At 38.4% G+C, this 25,934-nt stretch overlaps 1 protein-coding gene across 4 annotated transcripts in view; it reads right to left on the reverse strand.

Moving 5' to 3' along the window:
- Nucleotides 1-7,059: 7,059 nt before the first annotated feature.
- The window catches only part of DDX6 (DEAD-box helicase 6), a 38,057-nt gene continuing 19,182 nt past the window's right edge, over nucleotides 7,060-25,934 (reverse strand). For all 4 annotated transcript variants that reach the window (XM_058289011.2, XM_058289012.2, XM_058289010.2 and 1 more), the window contains exons 7-14: nucleotides 25,368-25,462; nucleotides 23,747-23,869; nucleotides 20,456-20,584; nucleotides 19,920-20,036; nucleotides 16,847-16,910; nucleotides 13,719-13,820; nucleotides 13,030-13,212; nucleotides 7,060-11,476 (exon numbers count right to left, since the gene is read on the reverse strand). In XM_058289011.2, the coding sequence (XP_058144994.1) occupies nucleotides 13,037-13,212; nucleotides 13,719-13,820; nucleotides 16,847-16,910; nucleotides 19,920-20,036; nucleotides 20,456-20,584; nucleotides 23,747-23,869; nucleotides 25,368-25,462 (806 nt within the window). In that variant the 3' untranslated portion in view covers nucleotides 7,060-11,476; nucleotides 13,030-13,036. The remainder of the gene's footprint in view (nucleotides 11,477-13,029; nucleotides 13,213-13,718; nucleotides 13,821-16,846; nucleotides 16,911-19,919; nucleotides 20,037-20,455; nucleotides 20,585-23,746; nucleotides 23,870-25,367; nucleotides 25,463-25,934) is intronic.

Raw genomic sequence — 25,934 nt, forward strand, 5'->3', positions numbered from 1 at the left:
TTTTAGGTAGCATAGTTTGATCTTTCTTAACCAATTTTATAATGATTTTTCAACTGATAGAGCATCCGCCTACCATATGGAGGGTCCAGGGTTCGATCCCCAGGGCCTCCTGACCCATGTAGTGAGCTGGCCCATGTGCAGTGCTGTCGCACGCCAGGAGTGCTGTGCCACGCAGGGGTGCCCCCACGTAGGGGTGCCCCACACACAAGGTGTGTGCCCCACAAGGAGAGCTGCCCCAGCACAACCCGCCCAGGAGTGGCGCCGCACACATGGAGAGCTGACACAGCGAGATGATGCAACAAAAAAGAGATGCAGTTTCCCAGTGCCACCTGATAATGCAAGCGGATGCAGAAGAACACACAGCGAATGGACACAGAGAGCAGACAATAGGAGGGAAGGGGAGAGAAATAAATAAAATAAATCTTAAAAAAAAAAGATTCTAATAACAGTATACTTCTATATCTCCTCTCCTTTTTGCTATTATTGACTTACATATTACTTTTATACATGTTACAAACCCCACACCACATTTTTATTATTTTTGTTTAAACTGTCGATTGTCCTTTAAAGATAATAAAATAATAAGAAAAATACCTTAATTACCTATGAGGTTACCATGTAAACACCATGATATCATTTTGCTTTTGGCTGAATGACTTCCTTTAACATTCCTTACAGTATGGGTCTGCTGTTGATGAATTGCTTCAGCCTTTGTATGGCTGAATATATCTTCATTTAGCCTTTATTTTGGAAATGAATTTTCATATGTATGCAATACTAAATTGACAGTTTTTTTCCCCCAGTGCTTTAAAGAGATTGCTCTATAGTCTTCCTTGCATTGTTTCTGACAAGGTATCTACTGTCATTTTTTATCTTTTTTTCCTCTGTATGTAAGATGTCTTTTTTCCTCTGGCTGCTTTTATTTAAAATATTGTCTTGGGAAGAGGATGTGGCTCAAGCAGTTGGGAGCCCGCCTACCACATGGGAGGTCCCAGGTTTGGTTCCCGGTGCCTCCTAAAAAGGTGAACAGACACAGAGTGCACACAATAGACAGACACAGAGAACAGACAGTGAGTACAAACAATGAGGGGGGGGGAAGTGTGGAGAAATAAATAAAAATAAAATAAATCTTGAAAAAAAAGATTTTGTCTTAATCACTGATTTTGAGCAATTTAATTATAATATACTTTGTAGTTTTTTTTGTATTTCTCATGCTTGAAATTCACTGAGCTTCTTGGATCTGTGGGTTTATAGTATCCATCATATTAAAAATTTTCAGCCATTCTTTCCTGAAATATTTTCCCCATCTCTCCTTCTCCTTTGGGAAGTCCTGTTACACATATATATATATATTTTTTTCCCAGTATTTCTTTTTTTTTTTTAAATTATTTATTACATTATTACATTAAAAAAATATATGAGGTCCCATTCAACCCCACTGCCCCCGCCCCCCACTCCCCCCACAGCAACACTCTCTCCCATCATCATGACACATCCATTGCACCTGGTAAAGTTCATCTCTGAGCATCACTGCACCCCATAGTCAATGGTCCACATCATAGCCCAGACTCTCTCCCATTCCATCCAGTGGGCCCTGGGGGGATCTACAGTGTCCCGTAATTGTCCGTGAAGCACTATCCAGGACAACTCCACGTCCCGAAAACGCCTCCACATCTCATCTCTTCCTCCCGTTCCCCACACCCAGCAGCCCCCATGGCTACCGTTCCCACACCCATTCCACATTTTCTCTGTGGACATTGGATTGGTTGTGTCCATTGCACACCTATGTCAAGTGAGGGCTTAGATTCCACATGGGTACTGGATGCACTCCTCCTGCTTCTAGTTGTAGACACTCTAGGCTCCATGTTGTGGTGGTTGACCTTCTTCAACTCCATGTTAGCTGAGTGGAGTAAGTCCAATAAATCAAAGTGTAGGAGCTGAAGTCTGTTGAGGCTCTGGGCCTGGGTGTCATATTATCAGTCCAGAGATTCAAATCCCCTACATATATCTTAAACCCAGAACCAACTACAATTCCAATAAAGTAGCATGCAAGTCTTGTGAAAAGAGATCCCCTCTGAGTCCAATTCCATCACGCAGAAACACCAGCTCCAAAGAAGGGCCATCTGTCATGGCAGTGAACCCCTTCTGCCATGACCATAGAACCGGTGGGTCTCTTTATCCCTCAAAAGAACCAATACCTGGGGTTGTATCTACCTTATCTGTCTCTTAGACTCTGTTCAGTTGTACATAGGGGTATTCTTCTGACAACCTCCAGACTCTTTTTTAGAGACTCACAGCCTTATAATCTCATTTCTCCTTTCCATTTCCCCCTTACATTAGGTCAAACCGCTTCCCGAAGTCATGTTATTATATGTAGACAGGTATATTCTGCTGTTCCGCATTGAATCTTTAATTCAAGGTCATTTTCTAGTTGCTTCTTCAGCTGGTATGTGGTAGTGATCCCTCGGTGCCAGGGAGGCTCATCCCCGGGTGTCGTGTCCCACGCTGGGGGGAATGCATCGCATCTACACGCTGAGTTTGGCTGTGAGAGTGGCCACATTTGAGTAACATGAAGGCTGTCAGGAGGAAACCCCCAGGCACAATGCTACTCTAGGCCTTCTTCTTATTGCAGGCTGTTACACATATATTAAGCAACTTGAAGTTGGCCCTACAGCTCATGGATGCTCTGTTCATTAAATATTTTTAAAAGTTTTCATTTTGGAAAGGCCTTGAAATTCACAAATCTTTTTTTTTTTCCTGAAATATCTGATCTGTCATTAATCCTCTCTAGGATACTTTTCATCTCCAACATTGCAGTTTTTAGCTTTAAAAGTTTGATTTGGGTCTTTCTTACATGTTCCATGTTTCTACTTGTTGAATATATATAATATAGTTATTACTGTTTTTATATCCTTGTCTAATAATTCTAACATGTCTGACAGTTCTGAAGGATTGTTCTCTGTATTATGGGTTACATTTTTCTGTTTCTTTGGATGCCTATAATTTTTTTTTTTTTTAGGTACTGGGGCTGGAATTTGAACCCAGGGCCTCATAGATGGGAAGCTGGCACACAACCACTGAGCTATACTGGATTCTCTGAGTTAGTTTTTTCATTTATTTGCTTGTTTGTTTTGTTTTTAGGAGTCTCCTGGAACCAAACTTAGGACCTCCCATATGAGAGGCAGGTGCTCAACCACTTGAGCCACATCAGCTCTCTGATTTAATTTTTTTGAGGTACTGGGGCCAGGGATTGAGCCTGGGGCCTCCTATGTGGGAAGGCAACCCTCAATCAGAGTCACATCACATTCTTTAAAAGATTTATTTGATTTATTTTCCCTCCCCCTCCCCATTGTCTGCTCTCTGTGTCCATTTGCTGTGTGTTCTTCTGTGTCCATTTGCACCCTTAGTGGCACTGGGAAACTGTGTCTCTTTTTTGTTGCATCAACTTGCTGTGTCAGCTCTCCGTGTGTGCGGTGCCACTCCTGAGCAGGCTGTGGTTTTTTTCACGTGGGGTGGCTCTCCTTGCAGGGTGCACTCCTTACAAGTGGGGTAACCCCACGTGGGGGTGCCCCTGCAAGGCACGGCACTCCTAGCACACAATAGCTCTGTGCATGGGCCAATTTACCATATGGGTCAGGAGGCCGGTATATTGAACCCTGGGCCCTCGCATATGGTAGGCAGATGCTCTATCAGTTGAGCCATGTCTGCTTCCCCCTGTAATTTTTTAAAAATTATTATTTATTTCTCTCCCCTGCTCGCCCCACTCCACCGTTGTCTGCTTTCTTTGTCCATTCGCTGTGTGTTCTTCTGTGTCCACTTGCATTTTTGTCAGTGGCACTGGGATTCTGTCTCTTTTTGTTACATCATCTTGCTGCATCAGCTCTCCGTGTGTGTGATGCCACTCCTGGGAGGGCTGTGCTTTTTTTGTGCAGGGCAGCTCTCCTTCCGGGGTGCACTCCTTGCATGTGGGGCTCCCCTATTCAGGGGATACTCCTGTGTGGCATGGCATTCCTTGTGCACACAGCAGCACTGTGTGTGGGCCAGCTCACCACATGGGCCAGGAGGCCCTGAGTTTGAACCCTGGACCTCCTATATGGTAGGTGGATGCTCTATCAGTTGAGCCACATCTGCTTCCCCCTGTAATTTTTAATGAACTGTGTATCTTACCTTGCTGGGTGCTGGATTTTTTTTTTTTTAATTCCTATGAGCATTTATATATATATATATATATATATTTTTTCTTTTAAATGTTACATTCAAAAAATGAGGTCCCCATATACCCCCCACCCCCTCACCCCACCCTCCCACATCAACAACTTCTTCCATCATCGTGGCACATTTACTGCACCTGTTGAATACATTTTGGAGCACTGCTGCAGCACATGGACAGTGGTCTACACTGTAGTCTATACTCTTCCCCCAGTCCACCCAGTGGGCCATGACAGGACACACAATGTCCAGCATCTGTCCCTGCAGCACCACCCAGGACAACTCCAAATTCTGAAAATGCCCCCACATCATATCTCTTCTTCCCTCTCCCTACCATCAGCAACTACCGTGACACATTCTTATCAATACAATTTCTTCCATTACTAATCACAATAGTTACCCAGCAGAACACCAGTAAGTTCACTCTAATCCATATTCTATTCCTCCATCCTGTGGACCCTGGGGTCGTTATGTCCAGTCCACCTCTACATCAAGAGGGGGCTTAGATCTGATGAACATTCTTGAATCTTTCTGGTTTGCAGTTAGATACTTGAGTGCAGTTTGATCCTTTTCAGTCTTGCTTTTTTTTGTTTTTTGAGTCTTGCTTTTTAAGATGTTAGATGGAACCACATCTGTATTTATTCTAGGTCTATTCACCACTATTAAGGCAAAACCCTTCAGAGTATTCTACCCACTGCCTCAAGAATCTAGAGGTTTTCTAGTTAGCACTATTTCCAGCTCTGTTGAGTGCTTGGTACTGTTTCCCTAAACCTTTTGTAGATTCATCATAGACTAGCATGGTGAATTGAATTTGAAGACTTTTCCACCATGTGCAATCCTTTAATCTTGGACAATCTCATTTAAATTCTGGATTTAACTAAGTAATTGTAGTTCCTATTATTCTAAGACACCACTTGTTCTGTGTCCACATCTCACCTAGTACATGCGCTTCCCAAGAGGAGATTGTTAAGCACTGCTCATCTGTCTTCTTCATAATACATGCACAGTTGTCAAACCCAACCAAGGTCACCAACATTCTCTTTTTTTCTCCCACAAGTTTTATAATTTTACATTTAAGTCTATGATCCACTTTGAGTAATTTTTGTTTTAGGTGTGAGATGTGACTGGAAAGGGTACAGAGAGGTGGTGGTGTGTTTTCCATGTGGATGTACAATTGTTTCAGCACTTTGGGAAGACCATCCCTTCTCCAGTGGCATGCCTTTCCAACTGTCAATGCTCAATTGACTATATTTGTGTACACCTATCTATGGGCTATTCTTTTCCAGCAATGTACCTATCATTCTTTCAATACCACTTTTTTGTTTACTGTAGTTTATAATGAGCCTTGAAATCAGGTAGTCATCCAATTTTTTTCCCCAAAATTGTTAGGTCAGTTTGCTTTCCCATATAAATGTAACAATCAGCTTGTAAGTTTCTACAAAAAAAAGTTTGCTAGGATTTTTATTGGAAATGCACTGAATTTATAGGGAACTAACATTTTAATATAGTCTTCCAATCCATGAATGTGGCATATCTCATTTATTTAGGCCTGATTTCTTTCATCAGTGTTTTGTAGTTTTCAGCATATAGATCTTGCAGATACATATATATTTTTCCTGTGTCCATTCACTGTGTATTCTCTATTTCTCTTCTTTGTCTTCTCATCTTTCTCCTTTTTAGGATTCAGAGGGATTAGATCCTGGGGACCTCTGATGTGGAGAGAGGTCCCATGTCAATTGTGCCACCTCAGTTCCTGGTCTCTGCTGTGCTTCGCTTTGACTCACCCGTTTTTTTGTTGCGTCTTCTTGCTGCACGATACACTTGCACAGGCACTTGGCTCACCACGCAGGAACTTGCACGGGCACTGGTTCATAGTGCAGGCACGCTTTCTCCTTTTTCACTAGGAGACCCCAAGGATTGAAGCTGGATCCTCCCATATGGTAGGTGGAGGTCTTATCACTTGAGCCACATCCACTTCCCAGATCTTGCAGATGTTTTTTCTTAAAAGATTTATTTTTCTCCCCTTCCCCCCCAGTTGTCTGCTCTCTTGTGTCTATCCACTGTGTGTTCTTCTGTGTCCTCTTCTATTCTTGTCAGTGGCCCAGGAATCTGTGTCCCTTTTTTTGTTGCATCATCTTGCTGCATCAGCTCTCCATGTGTGCGGCGCCACTCCTGGGCAGGCTGGACTTTCGTTCATCTGGGTGGCTCTCCTTATGGGGTGTACTCCTTGCACATGGGGCTCCCCTATGCGGGGGGACCCCTGCATGGCACAGCACTCATTGCATGCATCAGCACCGCGCGTGGGCCAGCTCCGCATGGGTCAAGGTGGTCCTGGGTTTGAACTGTGGACCTCATATGTGGTAGGCAGACGCTCTATCTGTTGAGCCAAGTCTACTTCCCAATATTTTGAGAGAGATACCTATTTTGAGATGGGGGGTGGGTACGAGTGGGGTGGGATGGTGTGCCAGCTTTCTTAAGCATCTGAACCTCGCTCATGTACTCAGGCCTAATTTCTTTCATTAGTATTTTGTTTTCGGCATACAAAATTTGTTCATATCAGTTTTCTGAAACAGCTCATAATCCCTTCTGGACATATCATTGGCCACCATCTCACTCCTTCCCAGCTGACCATTTCAGCTTTCTACTTAAGCTACAAAAACTGACAAAGTGTAACTTGGAATAATGTTGAGGCAGAATAAAGGTGCTCTCATATTTTATTCAACTGGGCTCCCAGAAGTAGTGCTGAGAATATCTGACCATCCATCACTGTAAAGTAAATGACTAGTAAAATATTCTCAAAAGCAGGGATTCCTAAAGAGCTTGCTGCTAAGGACATACCACAAACACATATGGAGTTCCAGTGGGTTTTTATTGAGATAAATCAACAAAAATCAAGATTTTACCAACCATCTTTTCTGAACTTTATAAACTTAGCAGATTCAGGCCCATATACGTGTACATACAACAACACATCCCAACAAAAACATAGCCCCACTGGAACATTTGCCAATTAACAGAAAGCCAATTTTCCCCTTCCCCAAATGTTTTCCAAATTTTGAGTTCCCACTGTTCACTCCTCAGTGGAACTGATCCCTTGTGGCTAGGGACACTGGAACTCTCCCTTTTTCACCAAACAAAAAGTAATTTTTTTTCCCAAGTTTCATTTATTTTAGTAAAGGGAACAGCGACTTTTTCTCCAGGCACCCCTCCCCCACAACCACTGGTTAAAATACAGCAGCCTGTATCTTAATAACCCAACCCTACCCCTCCCTTGCCCTGCCCAGCATTGTCTACTGGAGAATTTAAATACACTTGTGTTGCAATCTGACAGCTATGGAGGAGGGGCAGAGTCCAGGTGCCAAGCTAGCTCCCTCTGACCTCTTGAACTGTTATAACCTTTGGACACTACTCTGTACCCCAAAGATGAGTTTTTAGATCAGAAAGGCAAGTGAATTTTCTTTGAGAGTTTTTTTTCTTAAACTACCTTTAGGGATAAAGGAGAACTTTGAGTTTACCTAAGTCCACTTAAGTTTACCCGAAAGTTGACTGACTTCCGCTCCTATGAGGCCAATAATTTTCCTTGACAAAGGTTTTTTTGCCAGAAAATTTCACAAGAACTTTTTAAGATACACAGCATGTTGAAAGTAACAAATTAAAATAACATGGCTTACTTCCCAAGAACTTATTTCATCTTTTTGTTACTCATCTGTAAGGGCAGGAGTGTGGCTAAAGGAAGTTTCTGATGAGGTTATGAGCTTCCAAAGTGTTTCTAAATCCTTAGTGCAGACACCCTCCCTTTTGGGGCACAGTACCCTCCCTCCCACCCCTAGTAAAAAAAAAAAAAAAAAAAAAATTAAATCAAGTGATCAGAATGAGATGTTTTGATTCCAATATACATTCAAGGCTTTGTGTCAAGTAGTCTGGTTCTAATCCAAGCATGATGGTATCATACACAAAGCACATGGCAAAGGAAAGATGCTCTCATCTCATTCTGAAAACAATTATTGATACTCCCCCCACCCCCCAAGCCTTTGGGGCCAACCTATATTATGATGCTGGGACTAGCTTGAAAATAATTTAGAGAAATGTTTTGATTTTCCTCTCCCTTACTCTTCCCATGAAAGATAATTTTACAATCAATTTATCCTATCCCTAAGGAAGGGCATGAAACGTTCTTTCCTACTGAAAGAACCTGTGGGGAGAGAAAGGCCAAGAGGCAGCAAGGTGTGTAACAGTCCACAACTATACAACCACAGGCCAAACAGTGAGTTGGATGTAGTTTAAATATGAAAAATAGGGACTAGTTCTCATCCTAATGGACCACTGGAAAAATATTAGCATTACTTTTTAAAAAATAGAATTTTGGAAAGAATCTGAAAACAACTTCCAGTAACAATGCTCCTTACTGTAAGGGGGATTAAAAACAAAACAAAACAAAACAAAACAAAAAAAAAAAACGACCAGGCTTTACCCTAGTCTTTAGAGCATCTTTCCATTTAACAATTCCTATTCAACAGTCAAGCACCAGAACTGGACAACTGCCTCTACAAGACAATGTATGTCCAATAGTGGTGCCCCAGATAGTATAAGTGCCACTCCTCATCAGAGGCTGTACCTCAGTAATACTTTCAAATTTAAGTCTGTGCTTTAAGAGGGACCCGCAAGCATGTGGCACTAGGCAGAGCACAGTCCAAGGCTGGCGAGAAAAGACTGTGCCGTTTAGTCACCCACATGTTCTCCAGCGAGATACAAAATTAATTTGTACTCCTTTCTTGCTTTTATTTTATGAACGATCCCTCTAATCTTGCCAGAGGTGGGTAGGTGGGAGAAAAGAGCTGCATCAGTACAAGGACAAGATTTTTTTGGTCAAAATTTGATGCCTTTTAAAATTCCCTCCCCCAACCCCTCCCTGGGAAAAGTTATTTCCGTATTAGGGTTTGCATTTAGTAACCAACACTAGTTGGATAGGACATATGTGGTTTGTACGCCAAATAAATGAGCTTGCTTTTTTAAAAGTTTGTACTGTGCAGCTCTTGCTACAGTTGGTAAGGAGTTTGGGCTATGTCTGATCAGAAGGCATCTGCAGGATTAAAGATCATCTGGGAATTTTGGGTGAGTCTTAAACAGTTTTGCTTAGAATTAAGCAGAGTCAAAAAAGAAACTTTGAATAACTTATTTCCTTATCCAGGTAACTGGAGCATGAAAGCAAATGCAGGACTTATTCCTGTAATATTTTAGGGTTTTGAAAACAATATGGAAATTAATTTTTTTATTTTGTTTTTTGCTTTTATTTCTTCCAGATGCCTCCTGATCAACCTTATAGAGGTTAAAAGGGAATTAAAAACATAAAAACAAAAAACAAAACAAAACAAAACAAAACAAAAACACAACAACAAAAAAGTTCACTGGTTTTGATTCATCTCACTCCTTTTGCCTGGAGATCAGGCCAAACATCAAGCATGTTGGGAGGGGCACAATTTAAAGCAACACTACTGACTGTAAAGCATTTGCCAGCAATTTACAATGCAAAATGACAGATAATTCTTGTCACAACGCAGAGGATGGCAAGCAGCTTTCTGTAGCATTAAAGTTAACAGCTCTCAGGGGTTGCCCATTCCTGCAAAAGTTTATGTATCAAGGTGGGTAGAGGGCAACACATTTACACAATAGAGGAAGAGATCCACAAAAGGTAAGCTCCAGAACCGCTAACATTACCAAAGCTGGTACTGGCTAATACTCAAAGGCAAATCCATGCTTTATACATATACTGCTCAAACACACTGCTACCCAACAGAATTCCCACACTGCAAGGTAGATTAATCCCTGCCCCCTTTTGCAGAGCTCGAAAAGTTCCTCAAATTGTTATAAAGGGGGAAGTAAAAATCTGAGAGCCTCTCAAGAAAACATCTTACAGATTTTCGAAGCTTCCTTGTTCTCTGGTAGACCTCCTCTGAAGGTACTAGGTAAGACAGTGTGGCAGCAGTGAATCCCAGACTTCTAGGTCCCCTTTCCAACAGAGGATCCCCATAGAGGTCTGCTCTCTACAGTAAGAGGCGAAGTACTTTTAGAATTTAGTGTTGCAGAAAACTGAGCCCCTCTCATCTTTAGCTGCTCCCATAATCACTCTAATCCCCTTAATCCCAGCAACCTTCATCAAAAAAAAAATTTATATGTGTGTGTGTGTATATATATATATACACATACATACACACACACCCACACACACACACAAGAACCCGGGGAAAAAAAACTTATTTACAAAGTTTATACAAGTATACACACCCAATTTCTATGGGACACGCTTTACCACAGAGGAAAGAGGGTCGAGGCTATGACATGTCTACACATCAAGCGCCATAACTGCTAATGGAGGCGTATGTAAACCAGTCTTTAGTGTTCTGTGATAGAGCACAAAGGCTTGTCATATGGCTCCTGCAATGACAGACTGCTCTTTCCTTTGGGAGCGATGATGTATCTACTCAGCCCAGAAGAAATTTTTACTTGGGATTTTTTTCTTTTTAAATACATGTATTTACAGTGCGGATGAACTGCAGTTGCATATCAACTCCTCCACATAAAGAAAAAGAAAAAGGTATTTAACATTACTAATACGTTGCATCTTCCAGCCCTGGGCTTGAGTACTCGGGTAGAAAGGGAAGAGAAACTTCAACTTAAAATCAAAATGAAAAGAAAAAAAATTAACCCAAAAAAAAAAAAAAGAGGTAAGAAAAAAGAAAAGAATTACTACTGTTGATAACTTGGGCTGTGTCTGAAAGATGATATTCTGAATGGTCTCATAGCATAAGGCACTTCGCACAAATAAGTAATAAGCTCTTCAGGCTTAAAAAACGGATGAGTAATCAGGGAGAAGTTGAAATGCACTCGGAAGTCAGCTGTTGAAGAATTCTGAAACTGTAGACAAGCTTGTGTGTTCATCAAGATTCTTCTCTTTTCAGGGTTTCTCCCCTTCTCGTCTTTCTCCTCCTTCCTTGTCCCCCTTTCCCAGAAAACATTTTTAAAAACCAGCAGTTAGTGCAACTAATGTTCAGTCAGCACACAGTGCAAACAAGTGGAACAAAAAAGGTATATTCCTTCTTTTCAGCTTTTTTCTCTTCACCAGTTAAAAAAAAGAAAAAAAAAAGTCTGAGCTCTTAAGTCTTCATATAGTTCCAAAATAAAAGAAGATGAAAAACCCACAAAGAGAAGAGCATCCCCCCCCAAACGATGTGACACAGATCCGAATGAGCCTTCTGTAGTTTGTAAAAGCCTAAAGAAAGATGAGGAAGAAACCTGAAATTAACATTTGTGAAAGCAACATGAACTAAAATACATCACAATCTATCCTAGTTCACCCCAAATGCTGTCTCTGGTAGTTTCCACTGAGCCCTTGCCTACTATAGGCTCCACTGATTAAAGAATTTCTGCTAGGCAAAACAGACTTTTATAAAGAGTTCTAGTTGTTGGCAACACTCATCTATACGATTATTTTTAAATCTACCTTACATGAACTCAATAACCTGCCAATATACTAGCAAACGCTGACTAGTTTTATGTTTGTTTAAAAGATTTATGTTTGAGGTAAGTGGATGTGGCTCAAACGACTGGGCTCCTGTCTACCAAATGGAAGGTCCAGGGTTTGATTCCAGAGGCCTCCTCATGAAGGCAAGCTGGCCCAAGCAGAGAGCTGGTGCAGGAAGATGATACAACAAAAAGAGACACAGGAGAGACCATAAGAGATGCAGCAGACCAGGGAGCTGAGGTGGCACAAGAAATTGAGCACTCCTCCCACTCCAGAAGGTCCCAGGATCAGACACAGAAGAATGCACAGTGAATGGACACAGAAAGCAGACAGCGAGCGCAAAAAAATGGGGGAGAGGTGATAAATACATTTTAAAAAAAAAATAAAATTGTCAGAAGAAAATAAAAATCATTTTTAAAAGATTTATGTTTGACACTTAAATTTTTAAAAAAGGTTGAAGTGAAAAGAATAATTTTTACAAAGTTAAGCAATAAAAACAGGCAAAAAACTCAATGACAATTTGGAAATTACCACCTCTCAAATCAGATGTTCCTTAAAAAAAAGCTCTGACTAGCCTACACTTTTTTTTTTTTTTTTAATGTACCAGTGATTGAACCCAGGATCTTGCATGTAAGAAGCTGGCACTCAATCACTGAGCCACATGGGCCCCCTGAGTTGGTTTTTCCATTTGTTTGCTTTTTCTGTTTTAAGGAGGCATCAGAAACCAAACTCAGGACCTCCCATGTGGGAAACAGGCATTCAACTGCTTGAGCCACATCTGCTCACCTATATTCCTTTTTATTGAGCCTTGTTTTGAGCATTTCTCCCAGAGCCCAACAGTCACCCAAAACTGCAAGATGAAATGAAAGGCTGTGCAGGAAATCAGAGTGGGCATTTTTAAAAAGACAGCAAGCTATACATTTAATTATAAGGTAATACTGCCAATTTTACCTGATTTATTAGTGTATCTATTAGAAATTACAAATGAATGCTAAAAACAGAGGAATGGCTTTAAATAATAAAAGGTTCTTTTTTGCTTCATTGTTCTGGGAGTTGAATTTAAGTATTGCTCACATATCATATTACTCAAGAAGACTGTATTTAGGAACAGCATTTCTGAGTTCTCTAATGAGACCACCACCTCATTCAAGAGCTATTTGTTCTTTATGGTCATTTATGCCAACAGGTGTTTTAGCCTATTTACATGGGGGAGGGCAATTTTCCCCCAGGAAAAAGAGGCTCTTGATTTCTTTACTTTCATTAAATATTCTGCTCACACAGATATTCTGTGAGGTACGCACATGCTTGTTAAGGTTTCTCATCTTCTACAGGCTCACTGTGGTATTCTGCCACATAAAGGCTCTTGTCAATGTTGCTTGGGATGGGTTTAATTTCTGTTCCCAGCTGTTCTTCAATACTTTTCAGGTTGAAGCGATCATCATACGTGATCAAATTGATGGCCAAGCCAAGGTGACCAAAGCGACCTAACCAAAATAAAAACAAAAACACAAGTTAACTATGAGAATGAATATGTAATTCTCTAAGTGGCAAAACCACACAGGATTAATATTTCTGTTGAGTGCAAAATGTGTATGAAAATGCTTCTTTACAGTATCTACACACACATGACCCTATAACTTCAGGTTTCACAGCCCAAAATCATACTTTTACCTTTTTCAAATGACAAATGGATGCTCATATGCATCAAAAGTTACCAAAATCACCTATTAATAATAGTTATAGATTTTACCACCTATGAGCAAAGAAGTTCTCATGTGATAATTTTATCTTAAGTATATAGTAAAGTTACTTTAACTTTTCTCAAAAAATGCTTTCCAAGAATTAAAAATTAGTCTTAAATATCAAACTATTAAATTAGTTTAATTCACTGTTCTCACAACAGCTGTACTCTGTTTCACAAAGGAACAAAATTTAGGGATTACACTTCTCAAAAAACAACTTTCATGAAGAACATCTTCTTTTTCCTTACCTGATCTTCCAATACGATGGAGATAGGTCTCTGCCAGCTTTGGGAAGTCAAAGTTTATCACCACATTCACAGCTTGTATATCAATACCTCGGGTAAACAGATCTTAAAAAAAAAAAAAAAAAAGGTAATTTTTATACTTTTCAATTTTAACATGCCTCTTGGTACCACCATACACTTTAACATATATTCCTTGTTTAGCCAAAGTTTCTTCATTTCACTCAGTTATTGAAACACATTTATGAGCTACTGTCATTATCTTCCATATACATTATCATAAAAAACCTTCTGCTCACAAGTTCCCTTTTTCCTGTAAGGAAGATTTTTAAAATTGTCTATGGTAAATGTGCAAATCCAGGAAAAGACTAGAAGACTGGTAAACTATAAACTCATAATAAATTAGTTTCAGGAATAATTCATAGTTTTCTTTAGTCTACTTTCTAGTATTTAATAAAAAATTAAAATATCCAATCATTTAATGAAGTTTATTGTATAAACTCAAAATAATTTAAAAAGTGGTAATTCACTAGCAGTAATTTTTGCTTTGTTTAAAATGTATTCATCCCATTCTATAGAAAGATTTACCACAAATCTGAGGTGAACTTGCTAAGCAGGGCCATCCCTTTTATTCTATTCTTTTCCCATAATTACTACGCTAGTTAATTTAGGCTTTTTTAAACTTGTAAATAAAAGCAAATACAACAGGCTAAGAAATAGGTTTTCTTGCTTCTATCAGGTTCCTTTCTACAAAATGATCCATGATGGCCAGTCAGACTAATATTTCTAAAAAACTACTTTAAATTTTTAACTCATTATTTAAAATTGCCTCCAGCTAGAATTTAGCCTTGTCATCAGGGTCCCCCATTCTCTAATTTGGCCCTAATTTACCTCTCTAACATACTTCCTCAAACCTTCCATATCCACCAAACTCATTTGTTTATACTTCCTTAAACATATTCACTTAGCCCATTTTTCATCCCAGTCCCCTAACTTAAAATTCCCTCTTCTGCATGTCTGAAGTTTTAGTCAGCTTTTAAAGCCAGTTAAAATTCCATCTTTCTCAGACTGCCTCAGTCCATTATTTCTCTCTCACACAAATACTTAGGTTACTCACTATTCACACCTCACTCCCTTATTAGATCTAGTCCAATGCCTACACATAAATTTTTACTGTTCATGTATTATGTAAGGCTACTTTGAGCTACAATGACAAGAGTACCTGTAGCAAACTCTATGCGGCACAAAGTCTAAAATATTTACTTATTTACTTTCTGGCCCTTTACAGAAAAAGTTTGCAGAACCCTGTCTTAGATTTTTTTTTTAATGCCTTAGACTCTTATTGTTCATCTTTTACCACCCTATCTAAACTATAGCTCCTTGAAAGGGATACACTTCATATGTATTTTTTTTAACATTTACTTATAAATTTTATACTTATGTTATTCACTACTATCATTTAATAACATATTACAAGTTGTTCTAAAAAAATCAAGAGGAGAAAATATTGACACTTATCTGAGGGCAACCTTGTAAATAATTATTAAAAATCAAGCCAGTTAACAACAGTTAACAATTTATATCAACGTCTAAATATGATAAATCCCAAGAACAATTTTATCCCCATTCCCCAAAAGGGTTGCTGTGATAGTAAATGGCATTCTCTAGTTGACTATATATTTTAAATGCATATAGTAGCTCAAACTTTCATCGGTGAACCATTTCTTCTAGTGGAATATAGGCTCCCCCAAATGTAGGGAGTATATGTGTTTTTGCAGCATGTACCAAAAGTATCTGGTAAATAGTAAGTGCTCAATAAATATACGTTGAATAAATGAGTAAACTATAACAGATAAGTGGTTCAGAATTTAGTTTACAAAGCACCCCCATTTTATAGAAGACAAAATCAGCTAAAGGAGACAATACGACTTGCCCAAGATGGTCATATAACTAGATGTCAAAATATTAAGCCTTGGACCCTAGTCTTAAAACTCTAGGAGTCTGATCTTCTCTCACTAAACTACAGATATTTTATATTTTGAGTGCTTCAATATATTTTTATGTATGAATTAATTGCTATATTATAACTGTCCTTTCAGCAGATGTAAGGCAGAGAAACAAGATAAACTACAAGTATGCAAGATACTTTTTTTTTTTTTTTTTTTTTTTTTTAAAGATTTATTTATTTATTTAATTTCTCCCCCTCCCCTGGTTGTCTGTTCTTGGTGTCTATTTGCTGCGTCTTGTTTCTTTGTCCGCTTCTGTTGTCGTCAGCGGCACGGGAAGTGTGGGCGGCGCCATTCCTGGGCAGGCTGCACTTTCTTTTCACGCTGGGCGGCTTTCCTCATGGGCGCACTCCTTGCGCGTGGGGCTCCCCCACGCGGGGGACACCCTTGCGTGGCACGGCACTCCTTGCACGCATCAGCACTGCGCATGGGCCAGCTCCACACGGGTCAAGGAGGCCCGGGGTTTGAACCACGGACCTCCCATATGGTAGACGGACGCCCTAACCACTGGGCCAAAGTCCGTTTCCCGCAAGATACTTTATAGTCCCTTTTCCTTGAGTGATTTTTGTGAAGTAGCAAATTTAATATTCTGCTGGAAAAAACTGTAATTTAATTTTAAAGCATCATCTTTAAAAATCCATACTTTTTTAACAACTAAGATGATACACCCAGTGTAGAGATAGGAGGACAATAATATCCATGTGTTTTCTTTGATCTGAGTGTCTACCTGCCTGACCACCTCCCAAATTTGTTTTTCTGCATGTAGTGAAATAAACCAAAATTATAGAATAGTCTGCTTCTAAGAAAAAAGTTAAAAAGCTACAATAAAAATTCCAAACCATAGTTTCTTAATTTCTGTTGGCTCATTCTTTTATGCTTTAACTATTTAGGAAAAAATAAAAACTGCTTTAAAATGTAGAGATGAGGTATGAATGCCAGAACAAGTATTCTGCAGTTTCAGATATGGAACCTAATTTCAAACAGGATTTCATTCTCAACTTCAGAAATTCTGAAAGTGGTGACAGAATGGACTGAACTATATCAGACTATATACTATGTAATAGGGACCAAGAAATCAGAAAGATATAGAGAGGAAAAAAACAGGTAAAGGAAATAAAAAATACTTACCAGTGCAAACAAGATTGCGGCATAAGCCATTTCGAAAATCATGAAATACACGATTTCGATGTTCCTAGGAGCAAAGCAATACATTTGATTAGACTAAAGCTCAAATAAAGCCCCAAATTTTCCAACATGGTTTCTCCTATCCAATCAGTCCTTTATACTCGAAATTCATTTTCACAATGAAAGATGAGCCAATCCAATAGAGAAATTAAAACCAAAAAGTAAAAATAACGATAAAGTTTGTTTCCCATGGAATAAGCAACTATTAAATATCTATGCATATCTATATGCAGTATTTGCCTTAACTCTTAAAGCTGACTTATCTTTATGCTGAACTGAATTTTAAGTGACAATTTTTACCATGTGTATGTATGTTGATTTACTGCTTAAATGCTTCAAACAGAAGAAGCCCAAAGTTTGGCATGACCAAGACATTTATCACTTTTTTAATTAGGAAGCTGTGGGTTTATAAAATACAGGGTTCCCATATACCAGTCTATTAGTAACACCTTGCATTAGAGTGGTACATTTGTTGACTGATGAAAGCGCATTTTTATAACACCTGCGGTTAACTTAGGGTTCACTGTGTAATGCTGTTCCATAGATTTTTTAAATTCATTACAATACAACCATACACTTCCCCTTTTAACCATATTTATTACTTAAAAAAAAAAAAAAAAAAAAGAATTAATCTTACACAGAAAAGGTCTGGCATTTGCCCTAAGCTACTGGGAAGTGAAGGAGGGTCTTTGTTTATGTCCTATCAATTCTGACCTTTGAAGGAAATGGAGACTAGATAGTAGCACAACCTCTAGGAGGGACTGAAGACTAAAGGTCAGTCACTCAAGGACAGTATGTGATCAAGCCCTAATCAAAACTCTGGACACCAAAGGCTTGGGTGAGCTTCCCTGTTTGACAATACTCTGTGTATTGTTATACATTGTGGCAGGAAGGAAGTAATGCTGTCTAGGACTGCATGTGGAAAGGACAAACCATAACTTCTGTGCTTGGATCCTTCCTAGATTCTGCATGATGCATCTCTTCCTTTTGCTAATTTTAATGTATCCTTTCCCTATAATAAACCCTGAATAAAACTGATCTCCATGACTTCTGTGAGTCCTCCCAGTGAATTATCAAAACTGGAAACCCCTTGAACTTGTAATAGGTGTCAGAAGTGAGGTGTGGTCTTGTGGGAACCTATTCTAACTTTGCAGTTCAGCAAACTCAATGTGGTTATTATACACAATAAAAGAAAACTACTTTCCAATTAAAAAACAAGCACAGAAGAGTGGATGTAGCTCAAGTGGTTGAGCATCTGCCTTTCATGTTTGAGGTCCTGAGTTCAATATCCAGTACCTCCTTAAAAAAAAATAAACAAACCAAGAAAACAAACACAAAAGCATACACATTGACTCTAGACTTTTGCCAAAAGTGACACTCTATAATGAAATACTTCTAAGTTTTTTTGGGGTGATGAATGCACAACACTGTGATTTTACGAAAAGCCATTATTCTACTACAGACTTACTGTTATTCTAGTAATGGAAGAAATATCATTTTTGTGAAGGCAGTGACCCATGGATGTTCCGGGGTTAGGGAAAGGGAAAAACAGGTATAATGGAGGGGCATTTTCCAGAACTGGGAATCATCCGGAATGACATTACAACAACCGGTACAGGCCATTATATATCCGGCCATAACCTACAGAGTTGAATGGGAAAGAGTGTAAACTACAATGTAAATTATAATCCATGCTTGGGAGTAATGCTCCAAAATGTGTTTAACAATTGTGATGACTGTACCACACTGATGAAAGATGTTGTTAACGTGGGAAAATGTGGGAGGTGTGGGAAGCAGGGCATATGAGAATCCCCTACATACACTCTGTTAACATTTATGTAATCAAAATATTGAAAAAAAAAAAAAGTCACTGATTATACATTTTGAATATATCATATGGTATGTGAATATATCTCAGTAAAACTGCCTAATAAATAAATGAATAGCCAGAAGTAGCAGCTATGTATAACAGGGGAAACATAAGAGAAACTGAGAGGTGAAGAATTTTCTCATTTGTCTGATTATTATAATTATTATTGATGAAATAATGAAAATGATCTTAATAATGAAGTGAAGAATGCAGTTATGTAATTATACCAAATACCATCGATTGTACACTTTGAAAAGTAACAACAAAAAGTGACACTAGCACGTTGCAATATGGTCTTTCTTTTCAATATGTTTTCCATCCTGAAGTAATCTCTTCAACTTAACACATTAATTTCTTATGAAAATTTCTCATACTGGGTTCCTTCTTATGTTCCGGTATCTGAGACATGAAGTTAAGCTTCTCTCAAAAGCAAATATGTGTACATTTCCCAGTTCTTAATCCATTACTGTATATAAACTGCATTCTCTCCATGAAATTTCAAAAAGTTGTAGTTAGCACAACAAAAAACGTTGTCTTTTTATAGTTTTGAGTTTATTTTCTGTTAAATCAAGTTCTGAAATTTAGAGATTACAATCTTTTTTCAGGTGAACAAAGATAAAAATGTATTAGCTGAGATATATACAGAATTAAATATCTACAGCAGTAATGTCTGACAGAACCTTCTGCAATGACAGAAATGCTCTCTATCTGCAATGGCCAATACCAGTATTCACCAGCCACATGTGGCTAACTGAACTTGAAATGTGGTTAGTATGACTAAGGAACTGATTTTTAATTCCAGTTAATGTTAAACTGATATTGCCACATGTGGTTAGGTTGCTGTATTAAACTGTGTCAATCTAGAGAGTCCCTGTAAGGGAATCTGGTTTGTATCATGCTTGATAGTTTATAAAGTACTCATTTATACATTATCTCAACGTTCCTAAGGGACCTTGTTGGTTTTAAGAATGCATTACCCCTACTTTATAAATTATAAAATTGAACCTCCTAGAGGGCACTTAGGCTGTTAAGGAAAAGTTCATTCTCAAATTCAGGGCATTTGGAGGAGTGTTAAAACAAAAAACAAGAAATATTTAGGAAAAACGTTTTTTTTTGAATCTGTACAAGTTTTAGTTTCACACTCACCTGCCTCATTTTAGCGTGGATATAGAAGCAAGAATAACCCAGCTGGGAAATCTTCTTGGCTAGCAATTCAACTCGTTGAGAGGAGTTACAGAAAATGATTGACTGATTTATCTGAAGCTAAACACCGGAAAAAAAGCACAAGAAAGAAAAATAAAACCTTTCTTTAGTTTGCCAAATCTTAAAAATATGGAACAAACAAGAAACTTAAAAAGGCTTAGAATCTTACGACACAATGGAGATGCAGAGCTGTAAAAGCTGTGAATACTTTTTTTTGTTACTTAATAGTTGCAGATAATATGTTTTATCATAGAAGATGATATTTCATATAGGCCATGTAACTGCCAACAAGAGTATAATAATCAAGGTCGAATCAAATTAAAAGCACCTGTGACTTGTCATCAAACAGATCAACAAATGAAAATGCCTATCAGGAAAGTTAAGGACTTTTTTTTTTTTTTTAAACAGTTAAGGTGGAGAAATTGATACAATTATCTGTCTGGGGGAGGGAGTAAGTGGTGGATTAACCTATTACTTACCCTGGAAAAAAGTGTGTTGAGGCAGTGTACTTTTTGGCGCTCAGTTACATATGCGTAGTACTGGGTTACTCCCTTCAGAGTTAATTCCTCCATCAAGTTAATCTCATAGGGTTTTTGCAAATGGGAATTCTGAAAAAAGAAGAATCTTATACTTAAATGAAAGCGAGTATACTGCTTAAACTCAAAATATGTACTATGATACATCATGATCAAGTGGGATTTATGCCTGGTATTCAAGATTGGATCAACATAATATAATCAATTAATATAATACACCACATTAATAAGACCACACGATCATCTCAACGAAGAAAAAGGATGTGGCAAAATACAGCACCGTTTATTGATAAAAACACTTAGAACACTAGGAATAAAGGAAAATTTCCTCCACACAATAAAAAGCATATACAAAGAGTCCACAGCTAACATCCTACTTAATGGTGAAAGACTGAAAGCTTTTCTTCTAAGATTAGGAACAAGACAAGGATGTCCACTGTTACTGTTGCTCAGCATATACCAGAAGCTCTTGTCAGAGCAATTAGGCAAGAAAAAGAAATAAAAAGCATCCAAATTGAGAAAGAATAAAACCTTCCCTATTGTTGATGACATGACCCTATATACAGAAAATCCTGAAAAATACACAACAAAGCTTCTAGAACAGGTAAATTCAGCAAACTGGCAGGGTTCAAGATCAACACCTACGGGAAGCGGACTTGGCTCAACAGATAAGAGTGGCTGCCTACCACATGGGAGGTTCAAACCCAGGACCTCCTTGACCTGTGTGGAGCTGGCCCACGTGCAGCACGGATGCATCCAAGGAGTGCTGTGCCATGCAGGGGTGCTCCTGCATAGGGGAGCCCCACATGCAAGGAGTGCACCCCGTAAGGAGAGCCGCCCAGCACACAAGAAAGTCCAACTTGCTCAGGAGTGGCGCCGCGCACACGGAGAGCTGATGCAGCAAGATGATGCAACAACAAAAGAGAAACAGGTCACTGACAGTAGAAGCAGACACAGAAGAACACAAAGTGGATGGACACAGAGCAACAACTGGGGGGGAGGGGAAGGGGAGAGAAATTAATTTAAAAATTAAAAAAAATCTTTAAAACAAAACAAAACAAAAAAGATCAACACATACAAATTAGTGTTTCTATACATAAAAAAAAGATCAGAAGAAATCAAGAAAAAAAAATACCATTCACAATAGCAAGTAAAATAATCAAATATGTAAGAATAAATCTAACCAAGGATGCAAAGAACTTACATAGAAAACTACAAAACACTGCTAAAAGAAATTAAAAGACGTACTAAATAAATGAAAAGATATTCCATGCTCATGGATTGGAAGACTAAGCATCTTTAAGATATCAATACTACCCAAAGCAATTTACAGATCCAACGTAATGCCAATCAGAATTCCAACTACCTTCTTTGCAGAAATGGAAAAGCCAACCATCAAATTTATATGCAAGGGTAAGGGGCCCTGAATAGCTAATACCATCTTGAAAAAGAACAATGAAGTTGGAGTACTCACACTTCCTGATCTTTAAAACTATCACAAAGCCACTGTGATGCAAACAAGCATGGTACTGGCACAAGAACAAACAGACCAGTGGAATAAAATTATGAGTTCAGAAATTAACCTTCACATTTATGGCCAACTAATTTTTGACAAGGTGGTAAAGACCACTCAACTGGGAAAGAATATTCCCTTCAAAAATGATGCTGGGAAAACTGGATCTCCATTAGCCAAAAAAAAAAAAAGAGGACCCATACATCACACCATATAGAAAAATCAATTCAGAATGGATCAAAAACCTAAATCCTAGGAGAAAACAGGGAAGCATCATCAGGTCCCCTGTGTTACTTAGATTTTACATCCAAAGCAATAAAAAATAGATAAATGGGACCTCCTCAAAATAAAAAAAACTTTTGTTCCTCAAAGCATTTAATCATGAAAGTAAAAAACCAACCTACACAATGGGAGAAAATATTTGGATTCTACATCTGATAAAGGATTAATATCCAATATACATGAAGAAATCTTTCAACTTAACAAAAAGACAAACAACCAAATTGAAAAATAGGCAAAACACCTGTAAAGACATCCCTTTAGATATACGAATGACCAGAAAGCACATGAAAAGATGTTATTAACATCAATATCCATCAGAGAAACGCAAATCAAAACTACAATGAGATACCACTTCACACCCAGTAGAAAGGATGCTATTTTGAAAAAAAGGAAAATTACAAGTGTTGGAGAGGATAGAGAGAAATGGGAACACTCATTCATTGCTGGTGACAATGTGAAATGGTGCAGATGCTGAGGAAGAAGACAGTTTGGCAGTTCCTCAGAAAGCTAAGAATAGAACTACCACGTGACACGACAGTCCCACTATTAGCTAAATAACCTAAAGGATTAAAAATAGGGACTCGAGCAGATTATGTGCACACTGATGTTCATAATGGCATTATTCATAATTGCCAAAAGATGACAGCAATTCAAGCATCCATCAACCTATGAATGGAAAAATAAAATATGGTATATACAAGCAATGGAATATTATTCAGCCATAAAAAGGAATGAAGTCCTGACACTCTTGACAACATGGATGAACCCTGAATCATGCTGAAATAAGCCAGACACAAAAGGGCAAATACTGTATGATCTCACTGATTTGAAACAATATAATAGGGAAACTCACAGAGTCAGAATCTAGAATGTAGGTTACCAGGGGATGACGACAGGGAACAGGAAGTTAAAGCTTAAAATCAACAGGGTTCTTCTTTGGAATAACAGAAATGTTTTGGTAATGGATGGTAGTAATGGTGGCACAACATTATGAATACAATTAACAGCACTGAAATAAATATCTGAATATGATTAAAAGGGGCAATGTGAGAGTATATATATGGTAACAGAAAAAAAAAATTTCTTTTTAAATCCATGGAACTATACTACACAAACAGGGAACCTAAGTTAAACCATGGACTTTAATTTATATTACATTTATAAAAATGTGCTATCATCAAATATAACAAATGTTCAACACCAATGCAGGGTGTTGGTGGTGGGGTGGTATATGAAAGCTATGAACAATGAAGGCTTTCATCAAATTACTGTTCTAAATTTTTTAAAAATCAATTTATGCACTAGAAATCTTGATTCATCAAATGAAGAAGACAAAACCTTGAACTAATCAGTATACACTGATAACAGGATGGAATTATAGGTCAAAAGCATACTCATAGGTAACAGGATGGCAGTGCTTTCAAGTACAGTTTACTCACCATGAACTTCTGTACACTAAGAGGGAAAGTAGCGGAATATAGTAAAATCTGCCTGTTTTTAGGTAGCGTGAGAATAATGTCCTCCATTATCTGCACAAAATCCTGGGACAGCAACTTATCAGCCTGCAGTATAAAGACAACACTACTTTACAAAACAACGAAATGAATGTACAAGGCTTTTAGTTAACATAGGGTCAAAAACAAGGCATCACCCAACAAAAGCATCCATGGAATGAATGCTCCTGTTGCAAGCACTAAGTTCCCCTTTACACTGCATATTGTCCAATGGCATCAAGAGACATTTCCGGTAACTCACAAGGGGAAAAAGTGTATAATCTCTATCTTCTAGGGAAAAAAAATCTAGACAGATATAATCCTTGCTTCTGTAACAAAATTTAAATAATTTATTGATACATAGGCTCTGGAGTCAAACTACCTGGGTTGAAAACTTATCCCCTTCACTTATTACCTGTGTTGGGAGACTACTTAATCAACTCTTATGTATTTCAGTTTCTGTTAACTATAAAACTGTGAAGTTTAATGTAGCAATAGCACCAGCCTCACAGAGTTGCTGTGAAGAGTAAATAAAAAACCATGCAAAGCACTTACAGTGCTGGCACACAGAAATTAATAAATGTTACCTCTAATTATCAAAGAAAAAAGCCTCATCTGATTCAGACAATGAACAACCTTGAACTATTTATCTCAAATATACACCAAATGGGAAAGTAATGTTATTTCAAAGCATTAACAACACTGATGTGCTTTCTGTATAAAATACTGTTAGATTCTGGGGACAGAGAGTTGAATAAAATACTAAAAGACACTTATAATTTGGTAACAGGGAAGCGGATGTGGCTCAACTGATAGAGCGTCCGCCAACCATATAGGAGGTCCAGGGTTCAAACCCAGGGCTTCCTGGTCCATGTGGTGAGCTGGCCCATGCGCAGTGGTGCCATGCACAAGGAGTGCCATGCCACGCAGACATGTCCCCTGCGTACAGGAGTCCCATGTGCAAGGAGTGCCCCCCGCAAAGAGAGCCGCCCCATGCAAAAAGCGCAGCCCACCCAGGAGAGGCACTGCACACACGGAGAGCTGACACAGCAAGATGATCCAACAAGAAAAAGAGACACAGATTCCCAGAGCCGCCGAGAATGCAACCGGACACAGAAGAATACACAGCAAATGGACACAAGAGAGTGGACAATGGGGGGATGGGGGTGGGGAGAAATAAATAAATCTTTAAAATAATAATAATTTGGTGACATAGTACATGTAACAGAGACCAAAATCCAAATAATACAAAGCTATATATGCTAAATGAGGGGGTAGATATATGTTTTTTAAAGAGAGACTTTGAATGAACTTGGCCTTGAAGTTATTTAGTAACTCCTCTTAATCTCCCTAAGAGAGAGATAAGACTGAACTCCTACATACCCCATATCATCTATTGGCTTTGAAGGGCAAAACATGTTTCACAAGCATATCAGTTTGAACCAACAAGAACTGTGTATTTATTAGAAGATCATAAACACAAAAACAGCTTTTGCCTCACTCACTGGCAGTTATAAGCAAAGGACAGAATAGTACAGAAGAGCATCTTTCCAAATCAACTTATTACCTCATCCAATACTATCATCTGGACATGATCAACCTTCGCAACTCCTTTCTTGATAAGATCCAGGATTCTCCCAGGGGTAGCTATCACCACGTGCACTACACAAGATTTAGAAAACATATGTTCTCATTAACTTTATTTGAGGAGAAAGTATATAGTAGAGGTTTGTCATAAACACTTTTTATCAGAAACTTTGCTGCAGAGATACAACTACAAACAGGCACAAAGATGTGTTTTAGGATATAGATTTCCATTTTACCTCAGATTGTCAAAAGAACACTTATTTCTTTCACCTCTACAGTAAGTGGACTAGAGTTTCCTAAATAACTTGTTCCAAACAGGGGGCCTACTTCCTTGTGGAAAGCAACACCAGGCCTCTAACACAGCAGCAACTTGCCTCTGATCTAAAGCATTGGTCTTCACAAGATTGTTACAAGGATCAAATGAGATTATCATTTTAAAGAACTGTGCAGTATCAAGAATGTATCAATTCAAGTAACCAAATAGTAGCTATCATACAATGTATAATTTTATACAACTGGATCTTATTTCTGCCATTTCTTTACCTTC

This window comes from Dasypus novemcinctus, chromosome 27, assembly GCF_030445035.2.
Source record: "Dasypus novemcinctus isolate mDasNov1 chromosome 27, mDasNov1.1.hap2, whole genome shotgun sequence".
NCBI lineage: Eukaryota > Metazoa > Chordata > Mammalia > Cingulata > Dasypodidae > Dasypus > Dasypus novemcinctus.